This window comes from Dama dama, chromosome 18 (assembly GCF_033118175.1).
Source record: "Dama dama isolate Ldn47 chromosome 18, ASM3311817v1, whole genome shotgun sequence".
In the NCBI taxonomy this organism is placed as follows: domain Eukaryota; kingdom Metazoa; phylum Chordata; class Mammalia; order Artiodactyla; family Cervidae; genus Dama; species Dama dama.
Window position 1 is genome coordinate 11,903,709 of NC_083698.1, and position 27,479 is coordinate 11,931,187.

At 40.9% G+C, this 27,479-nt stretch overlaps 1 protein-coding gene, 1 long non-coding RNA gene and 1 pseudogene across 4 annotated transcripts in view; 2 read left to right on the plus strand and 1 right to left on the minus strand.

The window, feature by feature from the left end:
• The window catches only part of LOC133072082 (uncharacterized), a 40,992-nt gene extending 34,009 nt beyond the window's left edge, over positions 1–6,983 (plus strand). Inside the window, exons 3-4 of the long non-coding RNA XR_009696622.1 lie at positions 2,870–2,967; positions 6,599–6,983. This is a non-coding gene — a long non-coding RNA (uncharacterized LOC133072082). The remainder of the gene's footprint in view (positions 1–2,869; positions 2,968–6,598) is intronic.
• Positions 1–7,490, minus strand: part of PON2 (paraoxonase 2) — a 27,610-nt gene extending 20,120 nt beyond the window's left edge. For 2 of the 3 annotated variants that reach the window (XM_061164927.1, XM_061164925.1), the window contains exons 1-3: positions 7,357–7,490; positions 483–553; positions 141–209 (exon numbers count right to left, since the gene is read on the minus strand). In XM_061164927.1, the coding sequence (XP_061020910.1) occupies positions 141–209; positions 483–553; positions 7,357–7,430 (214 nt within the window). In that variant the 5' untranslated portion in view covers positions 7,431–7,490. The remainder of the gene's footprint in view (positions 1–140; positions 210–482; positions 554–7,356) is intronic. The other variant, XM_061164926.1, reaches the window with a different exon arrangement.
• LOC133072722 (dihydrofolate reductase-like) lies at positions 7,429–27,479 on the plus strand (annotated as a pseudogene).

Sequence of the window (27,479 nt, forward strand, 5' to 3'; positions counted from 1 at the left end):
ATCATGTCTGTTTCCATCCATGTTGCTACACATGGCATTATTTCATTCTTTTTTATAGCTGAGTAATATTTGTGGGAAGTGGAGATTTTGTTAGGGGATTTTTATTTTCTATTTTATAATTTCTCTTCCTTCTGACTTACCTTCACCAGCTAACTCCTGGGCTCGTGTTACATAGAATTCAGTTGCCACACACGACAAAGAATACAGACCTGACAAAAATAGTTCAGCAAAGTCACTAAACAAGCAAGAAATCTAACAACAAACATAGGGTTGTACAAATAATTAATAAATCACAGTGTGAGTAAGAGAGAAGAAATACAGGGTACAAATACAGAGATCAAAAGAGATGAAAAGGTTTTGCTGATCTAATGTGATTTTTCCTCTGATAAACAGTAATTATGTGCCAAAATACTCTTAGTGAGTTTTTTAGTGTTAGTGGCCAAACAATGTGAGCTGTGTAACAAGCATTTTCTCAGACTCACCGATTCCTTTAATCAGGTGGCAGTTAGGAAGGTCTACAGATTCCACTTCTCTGGAGGCTTTAAGTCGATTCCTGTTTAAAAAAGAAAAAAACCTATCTGTTTATGTATCCCTGCTTTGTAGCAGAAAGAGTTTAAAGAGGCTTACAGCAATACAAAAAAAAAAAAAAAAAAAACAACACAGCACAAATCTAAAGCGGATAAAGGAGAAGATGGAAAACAAGAGTAGGAACATAAAATAGCACCAGAACTGAAGTTAAAATAAAAATGCATATCACAAAGTTCTCTATGTGAACATGGGTCATAAAAGGAAGCCAATAATCCAACAAATACAGCTTTCAGTGCACGTTCCTATGCAAATATAAACATGACACCAAGTCCCACTTCTCATAGCTCTTGTGTTGTGGGAAGAGCCGCAGATGTAGAACCAGAAGACTCAGGGGGGGCGGAAAGCTGCTCAGACCCTCTGCAGAATGACACAGTGACTGATAGCAGGCCAAGAGAGGATGGCATTGTTCAGAGCCTGGCTCACAGAGGATACCACGTAAATACTTATTAAGAGGCTGAGGAGCACCGACTACTCTAGCAAAACTCCTTGCTGTTGTCATTTCGTAAAAACAGAAGTGAAGAAATAAGGAGAAAATGTTGAGCTTTGGTAAAGCATCTTCACTTGTCCTTCCCACCCTGGAGCAGCAGCCCACCACGCAAGGTGGAGAAACACACCTGGGTTCTGCTGTCTGAGGGCTTCCCCTCTTCTCATCGTCTCACCTTCTCTGTTCTCTGCGCACAGAAATAACGGCAGTCGTGCGTACAGAGTAGCCTGCACTTTTCAAAGTGGTGCACGCATACCACACGTCTAAGGGACAGAAGGACAGCGTGTCACCGTCTCTGCTCTCTTCACAGCCTTGCCTCTTCAGACTTCTAGATGCTGAATACAGGGAAGGCTGCTGTTTTCTCGGCAAAATGGAAGAAACCGCGGCCTGGGTTAACTCAGAATTACCAATAGGGAGTGGCAACTATGTATTTTGGCAGTTCACATATACATGTGTATATATAATATGAAAGTTTCTAATTAAAGTGTTAATCACTATGTGTTTGGAATCCATATAACTAAAATAGTATTAAATTTCTTAAGACAACATAGCAATAAAGCAGTGAAATAAAAATAAATGAATAAAATAAATATATAAAATATATGGACATAATAGAAAATTTAAAATAACCAACCAAAATTTTAAATTAAGCAGTAAAAGAAAAAAAATACAAAAAGATCTCAAATCTATGAGCCCCAGGAGTGACTTACAGGGAAGTATTTTTTTCAATTAATTTTTATTGGAAAACAAGTATATATTTAGCCTAACATAAGTAGTAGCAGTTAATACTAGTGATGAGGATGGTGCTGCTGATAATCATGGTGATAAAAGGTGATCAGGAATAAGAAGGGCTAACATGTATCGAAAGTGCTAGTAGTGAAAGAGGAAGACCATGTTTCTGTCATAGCAATAAGACTGCATGACCTTTGGCAGGTCAGTTTAGGTCTATAGGCCTTATGTGGGATCTTAGTTCCACAACCAGGGATCGCACCCATATTCCCTGCACTGCAAGGCAAATTTTTAACCACTGGACCACCAGGGAAATCCTAACATGAGGGTTCTTAATTTCAGGCCCAGTGACCTTTGTGGAGTCCATGGGTAAAATTCAGGGGTCTGTGAATTCAGATGGGGGGAAAAACACATCTTTAGTTAAATCTCTGACTGAAAGTGAGTAGTTCTTTTGATGATGAGTGTAGGCAACAAACCACTGAGCTTTCTACTAGTAGTACCTGTGACCGTCACTAACAGAAACTGCACACATTGTTTCATAACATTTTAGTTGTAGATATCTCAAAATACCATTTATACTCATCTCTGCTTCACAGTACCTGCTGCTGCTGCTGCTGCTAAGTCGCTTCAGTCGTGTCCAACCCTGTGTGACCCCACAGACGGCAGCCCACCAGGCTCCTCTGTCCCTGGGATTCTCCAGGCAAGAACACTGGAGTGGGTTGCCATTTCCTTGTCCAATGCATGAGAGTGGAAAGTGAAAGTGAAGTCGCTCAGTCGTGCCTGACTCTTCACAACCCCATGGACTCCGTCCATGGGATTTTCCCGGCAAGAGTACTGGAGTGGGGTGCCATTGCCTTCTCCATACAATACATGCTGCTAAGTTGCTTCAGCCGTGTCTGACTCTGCACTGTTAGGTATTCAACGACCTCTAGATATATTTAAGGCTTATTATATCCTACGTTAGATTTTTCAAATAGTTTGACAATAGAATTTAAGTCAGTTATTATTAACTTAGATAGTATTTACGTTTGGTTTATAATCCTGTGTATTTTTATCTTATGCATTTAGGAACATGATGCTGAGGAGTCAAGGCTTCACCAGACTGCCAAAGGGATCTGCGGCACAAAAATCTAAGAACCCTTGTTCCAACATCATCATCATCACAGGTAACTATTACTGAGCACTTCCTGTGTGTCTGACAGTGTTCTAGCATTTTGCAAGAATTAACTCATTGATATTTTTACAGTCCCTATATGGGGCATAAAGTATGATTACCCCCATCCTACAGATTAGGACACTGAGGCACAAAAAAGTGAAATAAAAAGCCAACGAGTCAGGTAAATAGTGGAGAATTCAGGCTATCTGGCTACAAGGCATGAACCCTTAACCAACAGTCATCAGCATGAAAGGAAGCTCTATTTCTTTCACTCAGGAAAAGGCATCACCTTCAAAGTGGGATGAGACGGGGGTGGTTAGTGATTACCTTGCTTCATATTGTGGTAACAGTAAAGATGCACCAGGCTGGTGTGTCAGCAGGGGACACAGTCTTCTTACCAGGTTTGTTCCTTATCGCACTGCCTTTGAATTTACAAACCACTAGTGGGGCTTTATCTTTTAAGTGCAGACTTAAATTCAAACAGGGGCTTTATCTTTCACATACAGACTTGTAAAACCCCTTGGAATTCATTCCCTCATCCCCTGTAATGCTCTTACTTAACTCAGAGTTTGTGCTCAGGCTTGTAAAGCTGAGGAAAATTTGCTCCAATGGCAGAGAAGAGAGGAGGCTACAGGGAACTGGGGCAAACTGTATTTGGAATCGGAAGACCTGACTTAGAAGTCCAGGTTTGGCACTAACAATTGAACTAACTAGTTAGCTTCTCCAAGCTTCAGTTTTATCAGATATATATAACATATATATATATATAAATACATATACATATATATATATATATATTCCGTTTTATCAGGAAATATATAACATAAAGACAGATATGAAGACTGGGAGAAGGCAGGAAGGTAAAAGGGCTTTCTTTCCAAATGTCAGTAAATGTTTGTTTAATACCAAGAACTGTTGACACTTTCAACACAAAGACTAGCACACAGGGCTTCCCTGGTGACTCAGTGGTAAAGAATCGGCCAGGCCATGCAGGAGACACGGGTTGGATCCCTGATCCAGGAAGATCCCACATGCTGTGGAGCAAACCTTGCCCCACAACTACTGAGCCTGTGCTCTAAAGCCCAGGAACCGTAACTGCTGAACCCACGCCCTACAACTGCTGAAGCCCACACACCTAGAGCGCATGCCCTGCAACAAGAGAAGCGACCACAATGAAAAGCCTGTGCACCACAACGAGAGAGTGGCCCCCACTCTCTGCAGCTAGAGGAAAACCCGTGTAGTGATGAAGGCCCAGCACAGCCATTTAAGACCCGCACACGGTAGTCACACAGTAAATAAGGCGGATGGTGGCTGAAAAACAGGCTGCCCCTTCAGAAGTGTTCATTGGATAGCTTCTTGGTGGAGTTGTCATAAAAGATGTCAGGCAACAAGGAGAAAGTTCAGATGCTTATTTCTGGATTTCCTGCTCAGGCACAGGTCTCTTATGCACTCAAGTCTTATGATTCATTCAAGGCTGTGTGCTTTGGAATAGGGAGCACAGACCTGGAGACATTTGTGTATTTCTGTTTTCCCCTTTATTGTTCAACTAGGGAGGAGTGGAAAAGTTGGGTATGATATGCTATCCTCCTCTGGGAACCTTAGCCAGTTATAGTTGAGAAGGAAATAGACAACTCTGATTCCATTTATCCATCCATGACATATACTTATACTAAAATATTATTCATTGCTTATCTGAAATTTAAGTGGGCAGCTTGGGGGAGAGAAATAACTTGAGTGCCAAAGTACTATCTCTAAAAATAGAATAATGAACTAGAAGGCACCGGATGAGAGTGAAAAAAAAAACCTGAAAATCTGTTTTTTGAAGAGCCTTTCTCTTTGTGGAGGTGGGAACATGCTGCTTTTCAAAATACTCTAAGGGACTGAAAGGAGAAATGCATTTAAGCACTCCACCAAACTTTGTAAACAGTAGGTAGTTGATATTCTGCACTTACAGGGTTGCCAGATAAAATGTGAGTGAAATTGGAATTTCAGATAAATAATGAATACTATTCTAATATAATTACATCCCAAATATTGCATGGGATATGTTTATACTAAAAAAAGATTTGTTGTTTATCTGACATTCCAGTTTGACTGGGTTTCTTGCATTTTTATTTGCTAGATCTGTCCATCCATCATTCCCCTCACCTTCTCACATTGGCCAATATGAGGCTTCAGTTGACCAATGAGGTTACAACCCTGTGAAGTCACTGCTAAATAAAGTTTATTATAGTCAAATCTTTATAAAGAAAAGACACATTAAATTTTAAATGACTCATCAGGTACAGTCTGTATGAATAAAATTTATCTACTTTTTCTTAGGTTTGCAACCACATTTATCATTCAAAGGGACTTAAATTTAAAACCTTAAGATTTTTAAGAAGAAAAAATTATAAACTGAGAAAACTTCAGTTAATGGAAACACTGGTGGTTTGAACCATAGGGATAACCTAATGAGCTTGTGAATTTTAGTGGGAGCTGGATAGAGCATACAAAATCATCCAACTCAATAACCTTCTGCAGAACAGGATAGTTGTTTATATAACATGAAAATTAAGCTCAGCGTGTCCATTTCTTGCCAGTGAACGTTCCTCCTCCAACTCTGACCCTTCCTGTTGCACAGACACTGTCCTCCTGGCAGATGAAGCTACAGCTAAGCCAGTTGAGCTGGAAACTCTAGCATCACCTTTGAGCTACCCCTCATCCCCCAGGCTTCCAGAGTTTGGGCCAAACCACTGCAATACTTTAACTAGTTTCCCCAGGTCTTTTTATTCTCCTTCTGGTACTTGTCAGCTCTAACTTCATATGAGAATTATCAGGAGAATTTTTAAAAATAAGAAATACTCATGCCTGGGCCCCACTCAGAGCAACAGGACTGGAACTGCTGGGCGTGCTGTCCAGACAGCAGGCCCCCTGGACATCCTAAGGCACAGCCAGGACTGCGAATCACTGCTCTACTCCAATCCAGCCTTCCAGGTCTGCTCTGCACAGTCCAGCTGATTATGCTTTAGAAAGTTTAAACAGGCTCCTGTTTACAAAATAAAACACACAGCAAACACTGACAGTTCCCTTTGCCTATCAAAGCAGGCCCCAGTTTCTCAGCATACCTTTAATAACCATCTCGAGACCTAGCCATCCCCTGTCCGTACTGTTATCATCCCGTAACTTTAAGCTCCCCTCAGATCCAGACTTCCTCACATCAGTCCCTTTGTTCATGCTCCAACCTCCATCTGGGACTGCCTCCTTCCTCCCCACTTGGGTTTCACTCATCCTTCCAGGACAATGTCAAATGTCTCTTCCTCCTGAGCTTCAACTTCAGTTCAGTCATTTTTCCTCCTTAAGCCTATAGAGGTTGGTTTGTACCTGTCCTGAACATGCTGATCGTCCCTGTAGCTCAGATGGGAAAGAATCTGCCTGCAATGCAGGACACCTGGGTTTGATCCCTGGGTCAGGAAGATCTTTTGGAGAAGGGAACGGCAATCCACTCCAGTATTCTTGCCTGGAGAATCCCATGGATAGAGGAACCTGAGGGGCTACTGTTGCTGGGGTCGCAAAGAGTCAGACACGACTGAGCGACTGACACTGCTACAGTGAACATCCTAGTTTATCCCTCTTCTTATGTCTCTCCTTCCCTTTAATAGGTTAAGAACGGTGCCTTACTCTATTACAGGAGCCTCACAGAGCACAGCGTACAGAACAGATGCTCAGCATTTCTGGAATTTTTTCGCATAAGGCTTATATAATTTGAATTGATAATTCGAGGACTGTGACATCTGCCAACCCCCTTTTTTTTTTCCCCCATAATAAGTAAAATGTGAGAAGGACTAGGCGTGCCCTGTTCGGCATTCTGGCTTCACGGTTCCTGGACGAGGAGATAAATAAGGAAGTGATGTAAGAACAGTAGCTGAATATTTCAAGTATCTTTGATCTACTGCGCCAAGATTAGAGAGCAGAGGAAGCTTCTCCAACGCGGCAGGGGAGGGGTGGAGAACAACTTTGTTAAAGACAGAGGCTGGTTTGGGCACCAAAGAGAAGCAGGATCCGTGACCTGAAATAAATCTTTATAATTAAAGTTTCAGTGCATGAGTAATAGTGTTGTTTTCAAGTTAAAGCACGAGGTTTGCCCTTGAGTAAATTGCACGGCACAGCTTGTCAACCTAGGTAGCAAAGAACTTTGTGAGCAGCAAAAGCTTGTAAACTCTCCAGGAAGTCTCGCGATTCAGCCCAAACTGTGTGGGGTTTTGCGGGCGGCTGGGGGTGGGGTGGCGGCGCTCGGCGGGCCAGGGAGCAGAGCCGGCAGAGAGCCTCCCCGGCCCCGGGCTCCCGCACGAGGGTCCCTGCGCCCCCGCAGCCCCGGCCACCCCGACCCTGCGCACCCGGGAGAGCCCCCGGCCCCTACCTGAGCGCCAGGAACCTCTCGCCCAGCAGCGCCAGCGCGATCCCCAGCAAGCTCAGCGCCAGCAGCCGCCCCATGGCTCGGGAGCCGCGCCGCCTCGCTCCGCGGGACCGGGGAGCACTGTGGGCGGCGCCGCGGTACCGCCGGGCCGCGCGGGCTGCGCTCCGCCCCGAGCCGCCCTGCTGGCGGGAAGCCGGGCTCCGCCCTCGGCCGGGCCCTTGGCCTTTGACACCACAAACCTGCCTCCTCAGACACCTTCCCTGGGACCAGGAGCCCACCCCCGCCCAGGTTAGGCCCGGTTAGATGACACGTGGAATTCCTTCACTTCCTTTCACTGACAGCCCCGCAAGAATCTCAGGCAGCCCTCGGGCTTTGCTTAGATCCCACTTCCCATACATTCCTTCCGTCCTAGTCCTGGAACTTAACGTCCTAGAAACTTACGAGGGACAGTTTTAAAGAGTGTGCGTATATGTGTGTGTGGGGGGTGGGGGTGGGGTGATTATTATTATTACTACAGGAAAAGATACTGGGTCATGTCTTGTTAATATATTATGTTGGAATCACTATTTTAAATAACAGGCTACAGGTGGGAGGAAGGAAACATCAAGTTTCTAAGCAATGCTTCATCCAGACTGTGCTCACTCCAGTCACTCAGTCGTATTCCACTCTTGGCGAACACATGGACTGTATGTAGCCCGCCAGGCTCCTCTGTCCCTGGGATTCTCCAGGCAGGAATACTGGAGTGGGTTGCCATGCCCTCCTCCAGAGGAATCTTCCCAACCCAGGAATCAAAGCCAGGTCTCCAACATTGTAGGCGGATTCTTTACCATCCAACCCACCAGGGAACAAGTATGGCTGAAATAAGCTTCTGATGGGTGCTGGTTAATTGTCACTCTACCTCATGTACGCAGAAGTGGTCACAATTGAGAATTTTCAACAGACATAGGTCTTATTAGCAACGAGTAAATAAAAGCAGATGCCAGTTTCTCACCTGTAATACAGCCCAGGAGAAAAAATAAGACCCCTCTTTTTCTGTAGGGCTTCCCTGGTAGCTCAGCTGGTAAAGAATCCGCCTGCAATGCGGGAGACCCTGGTTCGATTCCTGGGTTGGGAAGATCCGCTGGAGAAGGGACAGGCTATCCACTCCAGTATTCTTGGGCTTCCCTGGTGGCTCAGCTGGTAAAGAATCCGCCTGCAGTGCGGGAGACCTGGGTTTGATTCCTGGAGAAGGAAACAGCTACCCACTGCAGTATTCTGGCCTGGTGGCAAAGAGCAACTTTGGCTTTCACTTTTCAGTTTCTGTATGTGAATGTCTCTGATTCAGTCCTGAGGGATGTTAAGTTCTGTTGCCTGGTACATAGAGTTACAAAGTTGTCCTTTGAAAGCCCAGGAGGCTTACCTTTTCTGTGTATCATGGACTCCTCTGGCAGTAGTGAAACTATAGATACCTTCCTAGAAAAATGTTTCTAAGTGCATACAATGACAGTACCAGTTGCAAAGGAGATCAATTACATTCAAAAGAAATTATCAAAATGTTCTTTCGGAAGTTTGTGCTATAGTAATATAGCAGTGTAATGTGTGCTACATTGCTCACACATTAAATAGCAAGGTGTAGCACTATTTTTCTCAAGTGGTAATGAACATAGATGTTATTTCAAGAAATCTGTAGCACTATAATGAAATAATGATCATAACTCTTATTTCCATTAGTAACAAAGTCACAAGTATTGCTAATGCTTCTGGAGTTTGTTTTCTACTTTTGTAATTGAAAGCAATGCTTAATTCCATTAAAAATCAAGGTATTTCCCCCTCATTCAAGGTCACAAACCCTCCGGAATTCTATATATAGACCATTTGGATTAAGAATTGTGCCATAGTTACCCTATGACTGGGTAGGTAAGGATGGGATCTCTTCTTTAGGGAGGTGTTTTTTTTTTTTTAATTGTCTGTCTGAACACAAATACCCTGATACCATGCTTTTTTGTTTTTTTAAATTATTGGCTGTGCTGAGTCTTCACTGCTGTACAGGCTTTTCTCTGGTTGTGTGAGTTGGGGCTACTCTCTAGTTGCCGTATGCAGGCTTCTCACTGTGATGGTCTCTCTTGTTGCGGAGCGTGGGCTCTGGAGCATGTGGGCTTGTTGCTCTGCAGCATGTGGGATCTTCCCAGATCAGGGATCCAACCCATGTCTCCCGCATTGGCAGGTGGATTCTTCACCACTGAGCCACCAGGGAAACCCTAGGGAGGGTTTTAATGACAGTCTTTGGAGAAGAGAAGAATCTCATATATGACGTCAGAATTTAGAATGAAGACCTATGCCCAGGGCTTCTGTGTTATTTTGAGCCTTATGCCAATGGTTCTGGATAGTGACCAGTAGATAAAACTGTGCCTCTACATTTAATTGTACATATAATTGTTGTGTGCTATTTCCCTTTGCTATGCCCTGGCATTTTTTAAACTCATGTTCTTCATATTAGTAATTTAGTCTGGTTACAACTGAACTTAAAGGGTCAAAGGTCTGTTTTCTTCAAGATATACCCAGGGTAGTGAAACATAGCTCTTGTGCCAACCTGCCCATGGCAGACATCACTAATTGCGTCTTCCACTGTTTCTCACTAAGCCTAGGCTTGTCTTCACGTCTTTTCAAACAACAGCAGAAGAGAAATAAAGGTCCCTGAGGTAGCCAGTGACAGAGGTCCATTCAGGATGATCACCGTCTTGTGCCACCGCAATGCCCTGGGGTTTAGGATGGAGGCATTTGTGGTAAAGAACCAGGCTTTCAAATCCAGCGAGACATACCATACCTGTCTCAGAGGATCTTGGGGAACCCTCAGTGTAATTTTATTAACTTGACCAGTGAGTTCCCTCAGACTTGGTCTCCTAATTCCTCATGACTGTGTGAAGAGCCCAATAGCTCTATTCTGGGAAGGGAGAATTAGGAAGTTTGGGATGGACAGGTACACACTGCTATATTCAAAATGGATAAACAGCAAGAATCTACTGTATAGCACAGGGAACTCTGCTCAATGTTATGTGACAGCCTGGATGGAAGGTGATTTTGGGAGAGAATGGATACATGTGTGGATATATATATATCTGAGTCACTTCGCTGAAACTATCACAACATTATTAATCAGTTATACTTCAAAGTAAAACAAAAAAGTTAAAATAAAAAAGTACCACAAATCCCTATCCCTACCATGCCAGGGCTGAGAACTATCTTTTCTCATAGTTGGGTTGGGGGAAGAGAGATTTTCTGATTTGGAAATCAGAAGCCTAATTTCTTCATCACAAGAGAATGGAGAGGACTGGTCATTAAATTCTATAGTACATACGAGTGATTACATCTTATAGTATAGCTTAGCAGTCTTTTGAAATAACTGGAATTTGTACGCTACACCAACCTAACCCATGGCTTATGTTTTTTCATGGGAAAAATTGGTTTCTGACTCCCAAAGAACCAAGTTACCCAATACAAAACAGACTTGCTTTGGAACTTGCTTGTATGCTGGCAATTCCTCACACTTGGTTGGAAGTATTTCTCAAATAATGACATATAACTGCTTTGTAATTAGAAATTAATGGTTGTTAAGCAAAATTGCAGAAATAATAATAGTTTTTTTCAATGCTTCTCAAACTATGCGTGGTGAAGGACAGGTTTTCTTTGCCTTTGTAAAGTACAATGAAAGTGAATTACTGGAAAATGAAGTGAAAATTCAGACACACAAAATATAAGCCCAAATCTTTTATTATTTGATTCAGCAGATGTAAAATTACTTTGTCAAATTTGTATAACAGTTCTAAATGCTTACTCTCAAATTTTCATACTTATCTCACCATGGACCGGAAACAAAGCATTCACAGACCAAAAATGGTCCTTGGAACACAAGTGGACAGCCTTTCATGATTGGATTTTAACCCTTTAAAGTTCTTTGCAGTATATTATCACATGTAAAATCCCCAGTAATTTATGAAATAGGTTTCTTATAATTATTGTCATTTTGTATAATATATGATGGGACATTCGTTCCTCCATATCCTTTTTATTTTCTTCCTCTCTTTTCCTTTTTTTTTTTTTAAGGAGTCATATCTTTAGATCTTTTAACATAAAAATACATGGAAGAGGTGTTATAAAGATAGTTATTATCAGTAAAAGAAAGATTTGCTTTGTAGATGCTTCATACTTGTGCTCCTGGAGGGTAGACTTCCCTACCAACTTACAGCAGTGTGTAAATTCAAAAAAAAAATGAATGAGTTTTTCCATTGTGTCAGTGTATCTCTAGAACATATGAATAAACAATTTTGAGATAATGTTGGAAGTTAATCAGATGGTCCGCTTGACCCAAGTCATTTTCTGAGTATTTCAGTATATTAAAAAGTGAAGAAATGCCATATAACAGAAATAGGAAATTGTTATATATTTTAAAAATATTTGTAATCAACAAATTAACATTCTTCAGATACTAGATTGAACAATATGAACTTGCTATTTGTAGAGGTCAAAAACACACAGATGTAAAGTAAAATTTTATGTGCTAGTCACAAAATAGTTATGCATTTTGTGGGGAAAAAAAAAAAGTTTATTTCTGGTTTATTACAGGAGGAATGGCCCAGTAAAATGAATGAGTTTTTAAATTTTTAAGTAAGAACAAGAAGGAGGAAGTGGAACTTGTGTTAAATAATTCTAATATTCTTGCATGTGTGGAAAGAGAGCAGAGATACTGGATAACTTTATATTTTCCTAAGGTAAGATGCTGAAAGAAAAACGGCAATGTGTAAGTTCAAAGAGAAAAATGAATGAGTTTTTCCATTGTGTCAATGTATCTCTAGGACATATGAATAAACAATTTTGAGATAATGTTGGAAGTTAATCAAATGGTCCTTTTGACCCAAGTCTCTTTCTACAGAGGGCTGTCAGATTTGCTACCTGTCTTCCGGGAGCTGTGGGACCATGTGGGACCTCTCCAGAGATCGTGGGGGTAGAAAACGTTGGGAGAGAGAAAGGTTGGGGAGACCAGACACAAAACTCCCAATCTCCTTCAGAGCCTGACTTGGTATGGCCTGAACTGTATAGAAAAAGTAAAGATATATTCCCTCCATTCTAGGAAATACACGCATGTTTCCCATTGTCTAATAGCAATAATGCTTCTAGTTTTCATAAACTTTAGAGTAACTATCAAAGTAATCTCTTTCAGAGTAACTTACTTATTGAACATTTCCTATTCTAACACACTTTTCAGACACGATCTCGTTTAATTCCCATAGCAACCATTTGAATTAGTTACTGTTTTTCTCTCCAATTTATAAGTGATGAAACTGAAGCCAGCGGTCAAGTATCTTGCCCAGGGTTACACACCTCGAAAATGGTGGAATCCAATATAAGAAAATATATATTAAGACCTGATTTCCAGAAAAACCCCTCATTTCAACCCTTGATATATATTTTAATTGTTAAATTAAGAGACTTTTATTCCTTTGCTATTTATGGTAAGAGCAGAGATGAATCAGCTATTACAGGAAGTTGTAGAAAATGATTTCATATCAACTCTCATGAAGGAGAGTCTTTAACGCTGAGTTGCCTTTTATACTTTTCCTCTGCCTGCTTGCATTACTTCACAGTTATTGAGTATATTCTGCATCTCCAACCAATTACTGGGAACTCAAAGGAGGCATACCTTCCTGCCTTGGTGGAGGTCATAGTTTAGTGGGAGAGGGAGGCACATGAACAAACATGGGTAGTGTTATTTGTCAAGGGCTGAGAACTTTGAATTTTACCCTGTATGGGCTGGAGCGCTCCTAAAGCCTTTTAAGAAGGGAGAATCAATGCTTCACAAAGGTCACTGGTTGTGGGAGGGTGAGTTGGGTGGAGTCTGCCTCCCAAGTCTCCTCAGAAGAAGATGTGAACAAGGCTGAGGCAGTGGGGAGGGAGGGCAGGGAGTGGATTTAAGGAATTTCAGAGATCAAATGGATGGAAATAGGTGGCCGATAAGATGTAGGGGAGAGGAGGAGTTGAAGAAGACTTGGGTTGTTGAAATGGGTAAATGGGGATATACTATGGGATAAATGGGAGAGGAACAGAATGGGGTAGCATGGACAGGGGATTGATGAGCACCATTGATGTGCTCCAAGCCCAGAAGAAAACTGCAGACAGGTTTTTAATGCTCAGGAGCAAGGTCTTGTCTGGACATGGAGATGTGGGGTACATTAGCAGAGAGCTGTGTAGAGGATCTTCAGGAAGGGTTGACATTGCCCCCTGAAGTGAGGTGACATATGTAAAAGTCCTGAGAGGCTGAGAAGCAAGTTAAAAAGTGGGAGGTGGGATGGAGAATGAGTCATTGAACTGAGCTGTAGGGATCACCTTAAACTAGGGAGAGCAGATACTGGCATAGAGATGACCACTTTTTTTTTTTTTCTTTTTCTCTTAAATCTGAATATGGCCTTGAGGTTCTTTATACTACAGTGTTCCAGGCAGTCATCCCCTGACTACAGAGAATAAAACCTGTTTGCTAACAGACTGGGAACGATGTGAATGGTGGAAGTGGTTGGAAAGAAATCTCCAGAGTTAACTGTGTTTGGCATAAAACAGGCCCTTCCTAGCACTTGGCAGGAGTGCTCTGGAGCAGCTCGCTGCCTTGCCTCCAGTATCTATTTGATCTCATTAGGCCCTTGAGCCCTGAGTTATGTGGTCACTTTGAGAAGCTCAGGCTTCCTAGTCAACCTTCATCCTCCAGACTCTTCCCATATGTCTGGGTACTTTCTCCCAGAAAATACCTATCTATCCTCCCCTGCCCACACCTTCTAAAACACTTCTATTATGTCCTCTGAAACCAACAGTCCATCATTAACAAAATCCCTTATATCCTCAAACATCTTCTCTAAATACCCTCTTCACCTTTCTCTGTTATTTGTGCGTGTATACATGCTCAGTCACTGTAGTCGTGTCCAACTCTGCAACCCTATGGACTGTGGCCCTCCAGGCTCCTCTGTCCATGGAGTTCTCCAGGCAAGAACACTGAGGTGAGTTGCCTTGTCCTCCTCCAGGGGATCTTCCCAACTCAAGAATTGAACACGTGTCTCTTATGTCTCCTGCTTTGGCAGGCAGGTTCTTTACCACCAGCACCACATGGCCCCCAACTTCAGGATACTTTCCTGCCTGTCCCAGATGGTTCTGCTCCTGCTCCCTTTTACACCGTACTGCCAAAATGCTTGGCAATTGTAACATCCTTGTGGGTAGCCTTTCCAGACTCACCTTTCCAGTTCTATGACTACTTTTCCTCCAGTGACCGTGTCTCTACCTTACTTGGCTGCCTACTCCTATGGTTGTACTTTTAAGATTTTGCCATCACCAGCAATCACAATACTTCTACAATCTCAGTTCTAACATTTCATTTTCCAGCCACCATCCCTTATCTTTTCGCACACTCCTTCTGGTTCTCCACTTCTTGAAAAATTCTTTGACCTTGTTTGATGTCCTAACTCCTTTCTAAAATGGTTGCCTTTCACCCCCACCCCCCACACTCCGTTTAATTCCACTTTGCACAGTGTTGATTCTTTGTGGTGTGCTTTTTCACTGAAATAGCATATATGTAAATCCAGGGTAGTAGACTGTAAGTGCGTATGTTTTTCCTAAATTCTGAGCGTGACCACATACTCGAGTCTAGTAAGAACCAGTGAAAAACGATTTTGATAATTTCTTCTAGTCAGTGAGTTTTCTGAAAAATGCATGACTTCTTCCTTTGAGTACCTTCCCTGCCATTTATTCTTTGTTCTGGTGAACAGCTTTGTCATGCAGGCTGACAGAAAAGGAGTGCAAGTGATGGAACTGGGCCTGCCACAGGACCCAAAGGAAGAGTATCGCGGTGGATTTGTGTTTTAGACTGCAGACTCAAAGCCCATTCACAGAGACATCAGAGGAGCAGAAGTAAAGATTAGCAGATAATGAGATTCTGGGGATAGTCCTTGACATTGTCATGGACATCGTGAACCTGACTGCAACCTGGAGGATGGGCCAGGCTTTTAACATGTGGAAGTTGAAAGCCCCCAACGTTCAGGTCAGAGAAGGGACAGTGATGGGCAGTGGGAGAGGTCAAGCACTTTCTCCGTTGGTTCTTTGGTTCTTCGTCGGAGTAATGTGACAAAGACCAGGAAACTGCTTGTGTCTGTTTCCAGGGGCCCCACCCCCTTTGCTAACAAATTGTGTGTGTGGAACACAGACAGGCAGGAGGAACTTAGATTTTATTTGAAATGTTTTATTTTAGGAGAATAGATGTGAAAGTCTTAAGGAGTGACTTTTTGGAGACCTATTTCATTTTCTGCCTTTCATTTATTTTTTCCCTGCAAGCAGTGTTTTATTATTATTATCATTATTTCTTTTTAAGCCTGTGCACTTTCTTTTCATTACTTTATATTTCACAGGAGCTCTGGAGCTTGAATTTGCCTGGCTGCCTTGGGGGAAGATGAGCTCACATTTGGTGTGGGAGTTAGGGGTAGGGCTCTTTCTTATTTCAAACACAGATAGTGGTTATCATATATGTTTACTTAATATTTTATGACTTGAAAAGATAATGAATGTTTACATGAAATATGATTAAATTGCAGAGATGGCGGGGGGATGTTAAATTAAGTCCTCAGTATTCTTTGTAACCTTATATTTCATTTCCGATAACCCTGCCTGCATTCCACAAATTTAACTTGTGGATTTTCTAAGTGAGAAGACATTGAAGTTACTTGAGTATCTTAAAACTAGAAAATGAAGCCGGTTTTAGCAATGTGAGGCACTGCACAGAGGTCCGTAAGTCATGAGAAATCACTGGAATTTGTCCAGGCGGGCCACTGGAATGATGGAAAATTCCTGGTGGAAGAAACTGGACAGAAGTGAGCAGTGGGGAGTGCATAGGAGGAAGGAAGGAAGGAAAGAGGACAGTGGGCCTGTGGGCAGCAGCCTCTGCCAGACTCCAAACTGGTGATGGTCCAAGTGTGCTGCCAGCCGAACTCCTCCAAGTCCAGGGCATATCTGGAGCCTACCTGTGCCTGGGAGTTGGCCCTGTCACCCCACCCGACCTCCGCCAGGGGCTACAGAAAAGTTCACCTAGTCTATCTCCTAAAGCTTTCGTTGGCAACCCCTTGCCACCAAGGAGGGAAACAGCAATAGGCACCGCTCTTCACCTGGGGTTTCCTGCAAGGGTTCAGTTCTGCCCAGGAGTGGGGCCGCCCGGCTGGTAACGAGGGACTTTCCCTCTTCTGAGCCCTCACATTGTGGGAGCAGAGGAAGGTTGGATCAGATCGCTCAGCTCCTAGCTCTGGGTTCTAGGTTAGAATGGAACTGTCTACTCTGCTCAGCAAGTTTTTACACACAATTTCAGGAGTTTTGTAATCATGTCAGATACTACCAGAGCCTTAGCCAGGAAAAACAATATGCATTGCTGACCTGTTTCTTAAGAAAAGCAATAATAAATAAAATTTAAAACCCTATAATTTTACAACCTAATAAACTTTTTCTAAGTATAAGTTTTTTAATGGATAGCTGCAATGTTAATTAAAAACCTGTGTATACAAGCTCCAGTAATGTCGCTTTGTTTTGTGTATTTGATCTCCAAGACAGGATCACAGATGATAATTTTAAGACCATTGACCCAAGGACACTCTACTTCAATATTAGGACCCTCCCACTTTTGCTGTAGAATGAAACCTTTATGCTGAGGATTTTAGCTTTCCCTCTGTTCTGCCTTCCCTTCTAGACCATGACTCAAAAAGCCTGTCATTTCACACCCAATCTAGCTGCAGGTCCTTTTCTAGCAAACAAACAAGAGCCTTAATACTCAAGAGGAAACTACCTTTAGCTCTTTGAAAATAACTAGTTTTTTTCCTCCAGGCTACACTTGGAAAATACAGTCTGGAATGCCAGTAACTCCCCACTCTAGAGTCTTTTTACATGCTTTCCTACTTTCATCAATATACCCTAAACTGTTTATAGGATATTTCACCCCTTGCCACGGTAATATTGACAAAGCCAATAAAACTCTCAACAGTAGTACCAAAATTACATTCTGAGTCTTGTTCGTATTTTTTAGTTTTACGCATTATAAAAAGTCCCTCAAGTAGGAAGGTGATTGTAAATGGTAGAGTTAGGAGCATGGCGTTGTGTTAGTATGAAGAGAGCAAAGTTAACTCCTGATACAAACTGGTTCTGAAACAATATAGACAGTCTGTCAGTGCTCAGACATGTCCAACTCTTTGCGATCCTATAGACTGTAGCCCACCAGGCTCCTCTGACCACGGGATTTCGCAGGCAAGAGTACTAAAGGCGGTTGCCATTTCCTTCTGCAGGGGATCTTCCCAACACAGAGATCGAACCTATGTTTCCTGCATCTTCTCCATTGCAGGTGGATACTTTACTGCTGATCCACCAGGGAAGCCTGAGTCAGAAGTGTTTTGACCCCTGCTTATTGAACTCATATGGGGTAGACATGAATTGAAGAAGGATTTTCTTTATGTTACTTACACAAATAACACAGGAATGCTTTCACACTGCAAAATATTCAGTTACTGATAAAATTTTAAACTTTTTTCCAAGGAAGAACACTTTTTGGTCAGTTCAGTTCAGTCGCTCAGTCATGTCCGACTCTTTGCAGACCATGAAGCGCAGCATGCCAGGCCTCCCTGTCCATCACCAACTCCCGGAGTTCACCCACCCATGTCCATTGAGTCTTTGATGCCATCCAACCATCACATCCTCTGTCGTCCCCTTCTCCTCCTGCCCTAAATCTTTCCCAGCATCAGGGTCTTTTATAGTGAGTCGGCTGTTCACATCACAGATGGCCAAAGTACTGGACGTTCAGCTTCAAAATCAGTCATATCAATGAAAACCCAGGACTGATCTCCTTTAGGATGGACTGGTTGGATCTCCTTGCAGTCTAAGGGACTCTCAAGAGTCTTCTCCAACACCACAGTTCAAAAGCATCAATTCTTCTGTGCTCAGCTTTCTTTATAGTCCAACTCTCACATCCATACATGACTACTGGAAAAACCATAGCCTTGACTAGATGGACATTTGTTGGCAAAGTAATGTCTCTTCTTTTTAATATGCTGTCTAGGTTGGTCATAACTTTCCTCCCAAGGAATAAGCATCTTTTAATTTCATGGCTGCAGTCACAATCTACAGTGATTTTGGAGCCCAGAAAAATAAAGTCAGCCACTGTTTCCACTGTTTCTCTATCTATTTGCCATGAAGTGATGGGACCAGATGCCAAGATCTTAGTTTTTTGAATTTTGAGCTTTAAGCCAACTTTTTCACTCTCCTCTTTCACTTTCATCAAGAGGCTCTTTAGTTCTTCTTCGCTTTCTGCCATAAGGGTGGTGTCATCTGCATATCTGAGGTTATTGATATTTCTCCCAGCAATCTTGATTCCAGCTTGTGCTTCTTCCAGCCCAGCGTTTCTCATGATGCACTCTGCATATAAGTTCAATAAGCAGGGTGACAATAGACAGCCTTGTCGTACTCCTTTTCCTATTGGAACCAGTCTGTTGTTCCATGTCCAGTTCTGACTGTTGCTTCCTGAGCTGCATACAGGTTTCTCAAGAGGCAGGTCAGGTGGTCTGGTATTCCCATCTCTTGAAGAATTTTCCACAGTTTATTGTGATCCACACAGTCAAAGACTTTGGCATAGTCAATAAAGCAGAAATAGATGTTTTTCTGGAGCTCTCTTGCTTTTGTGATGATCCAGCGGATATTGGCAATTTGATCTCTGGTTCCTCTGACTTTTCTAAAGCCAGCTTGAACATCTGGAAGTTCACGGTTCACGTATTGCTGAAGCTTGGCTTGGAGAATTTTGAGCATTACTTTACTAACGTGTGAGATGAGTAAATTTGTGTGGTAGTTTGAGCATTCTATGGCATTGCCTTTCTTTGGGATTGGAATGAAAACTGACCTTCTCCAGTCCTGTAGCCACTGCTGAGTTTTCCAAATTTGCTGGCATATTGAGTGCAGCACTTTCACAGCATCATCTTTTATGATTTGAAATAGCTCAACTGGAATTCCATCACATCCACTAGCTTTGTTCGTAGTGATGCTTTCTAAGGTCCACTTGACTTCACATTCCAGGATGTCTGGCTCTAGGTGAGTGATCACTCCATCGTGGTTATCTGGGTCGTGAAGATCTTTTTTGTACAGTTTTTCTGTGTATTTTTGCCACCTCTTCTTAATATCTTCTGCTTCTGTTAGGTCCCTACCATTTCTGTCCTTTATTGAGCCTATCTTTGCATGAAATGCTCACTTGGTATTTCTAATTTTCCTGAAGAGATCTCTAGTCTTTCCCATAGTATTGTTTTCCTCTATTTCTTTGCATTGATAACTGGGAAGGCTTTCTTATCTCTCCTTTCTATTCTTTGGAACTCTGCATTCAAATAGGTATACCTTTCCTTTTCTCATTTGCTTTTCGCTTCTCTTCTTTTCACAGCTATTTGTAAGGCCTCCTCAGACAGCCATTTTGCTTTTCTGCATTTCTTTTTTTGGGGATGGTCTTAATTCCTGTCTCCTGTACAATGTCACAAACCTCTGTCCATAGTTCATCAGGCACTCTGTCTATCAGATCTAGTCCCTTAAATCTATTTCTCACTTCCACTGAATAGTCATAAGGGATTTGATTTAGGTCATACCTGAATGGTGTAGTGGTTTTCTCCACTTACTTTAGTTTCAGTCTGAATTTGGCAATAAGGAGTTCATGATCTGAGCCACAGTCAGCTCCCAGTCTTGTTTTTGATGACTGTATAGAGCTGTATAACACTTTTTGTAGTTTCGTATAAATTCTTTTTTTTAAATTATTTTTTTATGTATGAACTTGTAGAAACATATGGTATTGTATATGTGCTCATGAAACAATATTGTCAACTAGTTTTCTTTGGTGTCTTTAGGATGATTCTTTTTTGCTATAGAAAACCCTCTTCAGAGGTGATCATTGGTTTTAAAAATGGATAATTTATTAAAGTTACAGATTATGAAATCTATATCTTATGTTTGAAGAAGAGCTTACAAGTCTTATTATTCTATTCACAGCAGATTTCAAGAACATCTTGTAAGAGCTCTTTAATTAATATTAGGACCAATTCATGAAATTAGATTTTTAAACTTCTATTATCTAAACTGTATTCATGAAACTAACACATTCTGTTTTCCTTCAAGTTCTACATTGTATGATTTACCAAACAAAAGATTCCTGAGTAGTTAAATAGCTCACGGCTTCCCTGGTGGTTTAGATGGTAAAGAATCCGCCTGTAATGTGGGATCCCTGGGTTGGGAGATCCCCTGGAGAAGGGAACAGCTACCCACTCCTGTATTCTGGCCTGGAGAATTCCCACGGGCAGAGGAGCCTGGCAGACTATAGTCCATGGGGTCACAAAGAATCAGACACAACTGAGTGACTTTCACTTTTTAAATAGCTCATATATCAAATAAATATTTATAAATAGATGATTCTTAAATTCTGTTAATGTTCCGTTAATATGTATGAAGCACAGACGTTAAATTAAAACCACGAGTCTAAACAAATGTATAATACATTTTAAGTTAGAATCATAAGAGATTGCTGTTCTAATAAGCTATTGTTCTGCTAGACCAAATTTTAAATATCACAGGTATTTGTTGTTGCTGTTCAGTCACTAAGCTGTGTCCAGTTCTTTGCAGCCCGATGGACTGCAACATGCCTGGCTTCCCTGTCCTTTACTGTCTCCCAGAGTTTGCTCGGATTCATGTCCGTTGAGTCAGTGGTGCTATGTAATCATCTCATCCTCTGCTGCCTCCTTCTCTTTTTGCCCTCAGTCTTTCCCAGCATCAGGGTCTTTTCCAGTGAGGTAGCTCTCCACATCAGGTGGCCAAAGTACCGGAGCTTCAGCTTCAGCATCAGTCCTTCCAGTGAATATTCAGGACTGATTTCCTTTAGGATTGACAGGCATGTAGAATATAAAAACATGAAAAATTCTGAACACTAAATTATTGAAAACACAGATTTGTTTAACTTGACATTTATATATTTAACTTCAGATTTTCTTAGGGTTGAAAGATGCTTCCCTACTAAAGGAAAATTATGTTATTTCACATGACTTTAGGGATTACTTTCTTACATGATTTTGAGGTTGTTTTCTTTTCTGGATAGAATTTGTAACAAACTGAATTATAGACTTATATAATTGAATCACTGCAGCAATGAGGATATGCACTGGTCCTTACTTGTATGAGACATTACAAAGCCAATAATTCTAAAACTTCAAGAGTAAGCTGGCCACAGACATAGCGTACGTGCTTGGATTTGAGTCCTATCATTACTGGATTAGTCAGGGTTCTCCAGAGAAACAGAGCCAGTAGGATATGCATAGATGTATATAGAGAAATTTATTCTAGGGAATTGGCCCATGCGATTGTGGAGGCTTGGTAAGTGAAAAATCTACAGAGAGCAGGCTGGAGACCCAGGAAAGAGGTGCAGTGTGAGTGCAAAGGCAGACTGCAGACACAATTCCTTCTTACCCAGGGGATGTTGTCTTTGTTTCAGTAAGGCCTTCAAATCAATAGGATGAGGCCCACCCACATTATAGAGACCATTCTTGTTTACTCAAAGTCCACCATGTTAGTTTCATTTCAAAAGCATCTTCACAGAAATAATACTGTTTGCAGTGACATGAGTGGACCTAGAAATTGTCACACTGAGTAGAGTAAGCCAGACGGAGAAAGAAAAATATCATATGATATCACTTTATATGTGGAATCTAAAAAAATGGTACAGAGGAACTTATTTACAAAACAAATAGTCACAGATGTAGAAAAAACTTCTGGTTACCCAGGGGAGGGATAAATTGAGAGATTGGGGTTAACTAATAAGGACCTACTGTATGGCACAGGGAACTCTACTCAATGCTCTGTAATGGACTAAATGGGACTAGAATCTGAAAAAGAGTGAATGTATGTACATGTATAACTGATTCACTTTGCTGTACAACAGAAACTCACACACATTGTAGATCAATTATACTCCAATAGAAATTAACTTTAAAAAGGTGCAGAGGACCAAAAACACCTTTACAGAAACATCCAGAGTAATGTTCAACCAAATTTACAGCTGGCACTGTAGGCCAGCCAGATTGACACAAAATTAACTTTATAGTCACTCATCATTTAAATCAGATTAGACTGTGAAATCCTGCACAGGCGTCAACATCACTTGATTAAAACTTGGATTTCTAAGGTTAAAATGAGTAAACATAGTTCCATTTAACTCTAAAGATCTTTGAGCTTGCATGAATCCTACCTGAATTCTTCTCATATACTATCAATATTGCTTATCATTAAGTCCCATAAAACTCTTTTTGTCAATGTGTAAATTTTATTTCTGAACTTGACGTCGCTTACGTATATTTTCCATGTTACTAGTTCCCACAGGAGTACTTCATTCTTCGATGCATAATATTCTTTGCATGAACGTACCTTAGTATATTTAACTTATTGTAATTGATTGATATTCATTTTTCTATCACAAATAATTATGCAATAAATATCCTACATTTGATTTGTGCGTAAGTATAAATGTTTCTATAAGTTAAATGCTGAGAAATAGATTTGCTGAGTCTTAGAGTATGCATATATTCAATTTTAATCGATTGCTACACTCCCTAATTGTCCTCCAAAGTGGCTATACTTTGTAACACAACAGGAGTATGAAAATACCTTTCCTTCTAATCCTCACCAATCAGTTGATATTATAAGACATTTTATTTTTTGCCTATTATAAAAGGGATTTTGTTTTCCTTTTTATTTGTATTCTTTTGAATCTTCCTGAGGCCAAGTATCTTTTTGGAAATTCATCTGTCATTGTAATTCATCTGCAACTTGGCTTTCTTATGTTTATGAAATGAGTCTGTTTCTGGAATCTTTATTTTTTAAAAATTGATCTGATTTTCATATTATGCCAATAATGCTATTTAAATCACTATAGATTTATAATACAATTGGATATTGTGTCGTAGTTTGTGTTTAGTCTCTAAGTCATGTCCAACTCTTTGGGACCCCATGGACTGTGACCCACCAGGCTACACTGTCCATGGGATTTCCAGGCAAGAATACTGGAGTGGGTTGCCATTCCCTTCTTCATGGGATCTTCCCCATCCAGGAATCAAACCCATGTTTCCTGCCTTGCAGGCAGATTCTTTACCACTGAGCCACCAGGGAAGACAGATTCTTAAAATTCTTAAATTTCTTAAAGAATTTAATTTCTTAAAATTCTTAAATTTCTCAAATTAAAATTCTCAAATTCTTTTAACCTTTCTTAAAAATATGTGATTTTTTTTTCCCATTAAGATTGTACACATTAATACTTGGATTTATTCCTAGATAATTTAAAGATCCTGTGGTATCATAAGTGTATTGTTTTCCTGGGACTGCCGTAAAAAATAACCATAAACTCAGTGGCTTAAGCAACAGTAATTTATTCTCTTATCGTTCTGGAGGCTAAAAGCTCAAATCAAGCTGTAGGCAGGGCTACACACCCTCCAAAGGTCTAAAAGAAGATTCTTTCTTGCTTCTTCCAGCCTCTGCTGTCCCCTGGCAGTCCTTGCTTTGTGGCATCATAACTTGCATCTCTGCCTGCATCTTCCTCTGTCTTCTTTTTGTCTCAGAAATCTCCCTCTCCTTTTTATTATGAAGACATCAGTCATTGAATTTAGGACTCATTTTTTTTTTTTTTTAATTTTTGAACTTGGGGATGATTTTGTTTACTTAATTTTTTTTATTTTTAGAAACTTTTTATTTTGTATTAAGGTATAGCCCATTAACAATGTTGTGATAGTTTCAGGAGGACAGCAAAGGGACTCAGCCATACATACTACATACACATGTATCCATTATACTCCAAACTCCCCTCCCATCCAGACTGCCACATAACATTGAGCAAGTTCCATGTGCTATATAGTAGGTCCTTGTTGGTTATCCATTTTATTTATTTATGTATTTTTCTCCGTGGTGTTCAAGCATTTATGTGTATATATTTTTTCCATTTATTTTTATTCATTGGGAGCTAATTACTTTACAATATTGTAGTGGTTTCTGCCATACATTGACATGAATCAGCCATGGATTTACATGTGTTCACCATCCCGACCCCCCCTCCCGCCCCTCCGCATCCCATCCCTCTGGGTCTTCCCAGTGCACCAGCCCTGAGCACCCATCTCATGCATCCAACCTGGGCTGGTGGTCTGTTTCACGCTTGATAGTATACTTGTTTCAATGCTGTTCTCTCTGAACATCCCACCCTCGCCTTCTCCCACAGAGTCTAAAATTCTGTTCTGTACATCTGTTTCTTTTTTCTGTTTTGCATATAGGGTTATCGTTACCATCTTACTAGTGGCTTTACTAGTTTGCGTTCCCACCAACAATGTAAGAGGATTCCCTTTTCTCCACACCCTCTCCAGCATTTATTGCTTGTAGAGTTTTGGATAGCAGCCATCCTGACTGTTGTGTAATGGTACCTCATTGTGGTTTTGATTTGCATTTCTCTGATAATGAGTGATGTTGAGCATCTTTTCATGTGTTTGTTAGCCATCTGTATGTCTTCTTTGGAGAAATGTCTGTTTAGATCTTTGGCCCATTTTTTGATTGCGTCGTTTATTTTTCTGGAATTGAGCTGCAGGAGTTGCTTGTATATTTTTGAGATTAATCCTTTGTTGCTTTGTTTGCTATTATTTTCTCCCATTCGAAGGCTGTCTTTTCACCTTGCTTATAGTTTCCTTTGTTGTGCAAAAGCTTTTAGTACAGCCACTATGGAGAACAGTGTGGAGATTCCTTAAAAAACTAGAAATAGAACTGCTATATGACCCAGCAATCCCACTCCTGGGCATACACACCAAGGAAATCAGATTGGAAAGAGACACGTGCACCCCAATGTTCATCGCAGCACTGTTTATAATAGCCAGGACGTGGAAGCAACTAGATGCCCATCAGCAGACGAATGGATAAGAAAGCTGTGGTACATATACACAATGGAATATTACTCAGCCATTAAAAAGAATACATTTGAATCAGTTCTAATGAGATGGATAAAACTGGAGCCTGTTATACAGAGTGATGTAAGCTAGAAAGATAAATACCAATATAGTATACTAATGCATATATATGGAATTTAGAAAGATGGTAACGATAACCCTATATGCAAGACAGAAAAAGAGACACAGATGTATAGAACAGACTTTTGGACTCTATGGGAGAAGGCGAGGGTGGGATGATCTGAGAGAACAGCATCGAAACATGTATATTATCAAGTGTGAAACAGATCGCCAGTCCAGGTTGGATGCATGAGACAAGTGCTCGGGACTGGTGCACTGGGATGACCCGGAGGGATGGGATGGGGAGGGAGGCGGGAGGGGGGATCGGGATGGGGAACACATGTAAATCCATGGCTGATTCATGTCAATGTATGGCAAAAACCACTACAATATTGTAAAGTAATTAGCCTCCAACTAATAAAAATAAATGGAAAAAAAAAAATGAAGCAGGGTAAAGGCTAACAGAGTTTTATCTAGAGAATACCCTAGTCATAGCAAATACCATTTTCCAATGACACAAGAGACAACTCTACACATGGCCATCACCAAATGGTCAATACTGAAGTCAGACTGATTATATTCTTTGAAACCGCAGATGGAGGAACTCTATATACAGTCAGAATAAAAACAAGACCTGCAGCTGACTGTGGCTCAGATCATGAACTCCTTATTGCAAAATTCAGGCTTAAATTGAAGTAAGTAGGGAAAACCACTAGGTCATTCAGTTATGACCCAAATCAGATCCTTTTTATTATACAGTGGAGGTGAAAAATAGATTCAAGGAATTAGATCTGGTAGACAGAGTGCCTGAAGAACTATGGACAGAAGTTCATAACATTATACAGGAGTCAGTGACCAGAACCCTTCCAAGGAAAAAGAAATGTAAGAAGACAAAGTGGTTGTCTGAGGATGCTTTACATATAGCTGAGGAAAGGAGAAGTGAAGAGAAAGGGAAGATAAATCCAATTTATCTCAAGATCCTTAACTAATTAGATCTGCAAAGACTGTTTCCATACAGTCATATTCTGAGGTTTTAAGTGGATATGAATTTTAAGGGAGATACTATTCAACCACAACAAATAGGAACTTACTTTTTTCCAATGTATTTTTTCATTGGTTACTGAGGAAATAGAGGAAAGATATTAATTTATTTCATGTCGATCATATGTGTAGGATCCCTTGCTGAAAATCCGTGAAAATATTTTGCCAGTTTCTTCTTGGAGTCACTCTAATTTTCTGAGTGACCAATATTATTGACTGCAGAAAGTTCAATTTTAAATCTTTCCTTCAAAGTTTCGCGCCAAGCTGGCTGCCCGAGTGGGGCTCGGGGCCCAGCGCCAGGTCGAAAGTGTTTCCTGCAGCTGTCAGGGTTGGTCCGCTAAACCACAACGTCTCTGTGTCCCAGAACACGGGCGTCGGCAAGAGCGGGAGCCTGCCCTGGCCTCCACTCGGAAATGAATTCAGGTATTTCCAAAGAATGACTACAGTGTCTTCAGTAGAAGGTAAACAGAATTTGGTGATTATGGGTAGGAAGACCTGGTTCTCCATTCCAGAGAAGAATCGACCTTTAAAGGACAGAATTAATATAGTTCTCAGTAGAGAACTCAAGGACCCTCCAAAGGGAGCTCATTTTCTTGCCAAAAGTCTGGATGATGCCTTAGAACTTATTGAAGATCCAGAATTAACAAATAAAGTAGACATGGTTTGGATAGTGGGAGGCAGTTCTGTTTATAAGGAAGCCATGAACAAGCCAGGCCATCTTAGACTATTTGTGACAAGGATCATGCAAGAATTTGAAAGTGATAACGTTTTTCCCAGAAATTGATTTTGAAAAATATAAACTTCTTCCAGAATACCCAGGTGTTCCCTTGGATGTCCAGGAGGAAAAAGGCATTAAGTACAAATTTGAAGTATATGAAAAGAACAATTAATGTGAAAATGTTTTCTGATCTATTTCAAGACTTTCTCTCCCCCCAAAAAACTATATATTTTTTGTTGTAGAGACTTTGTTCACTTTAGATCTATTACTTCTAATCAATGTACTTTTAT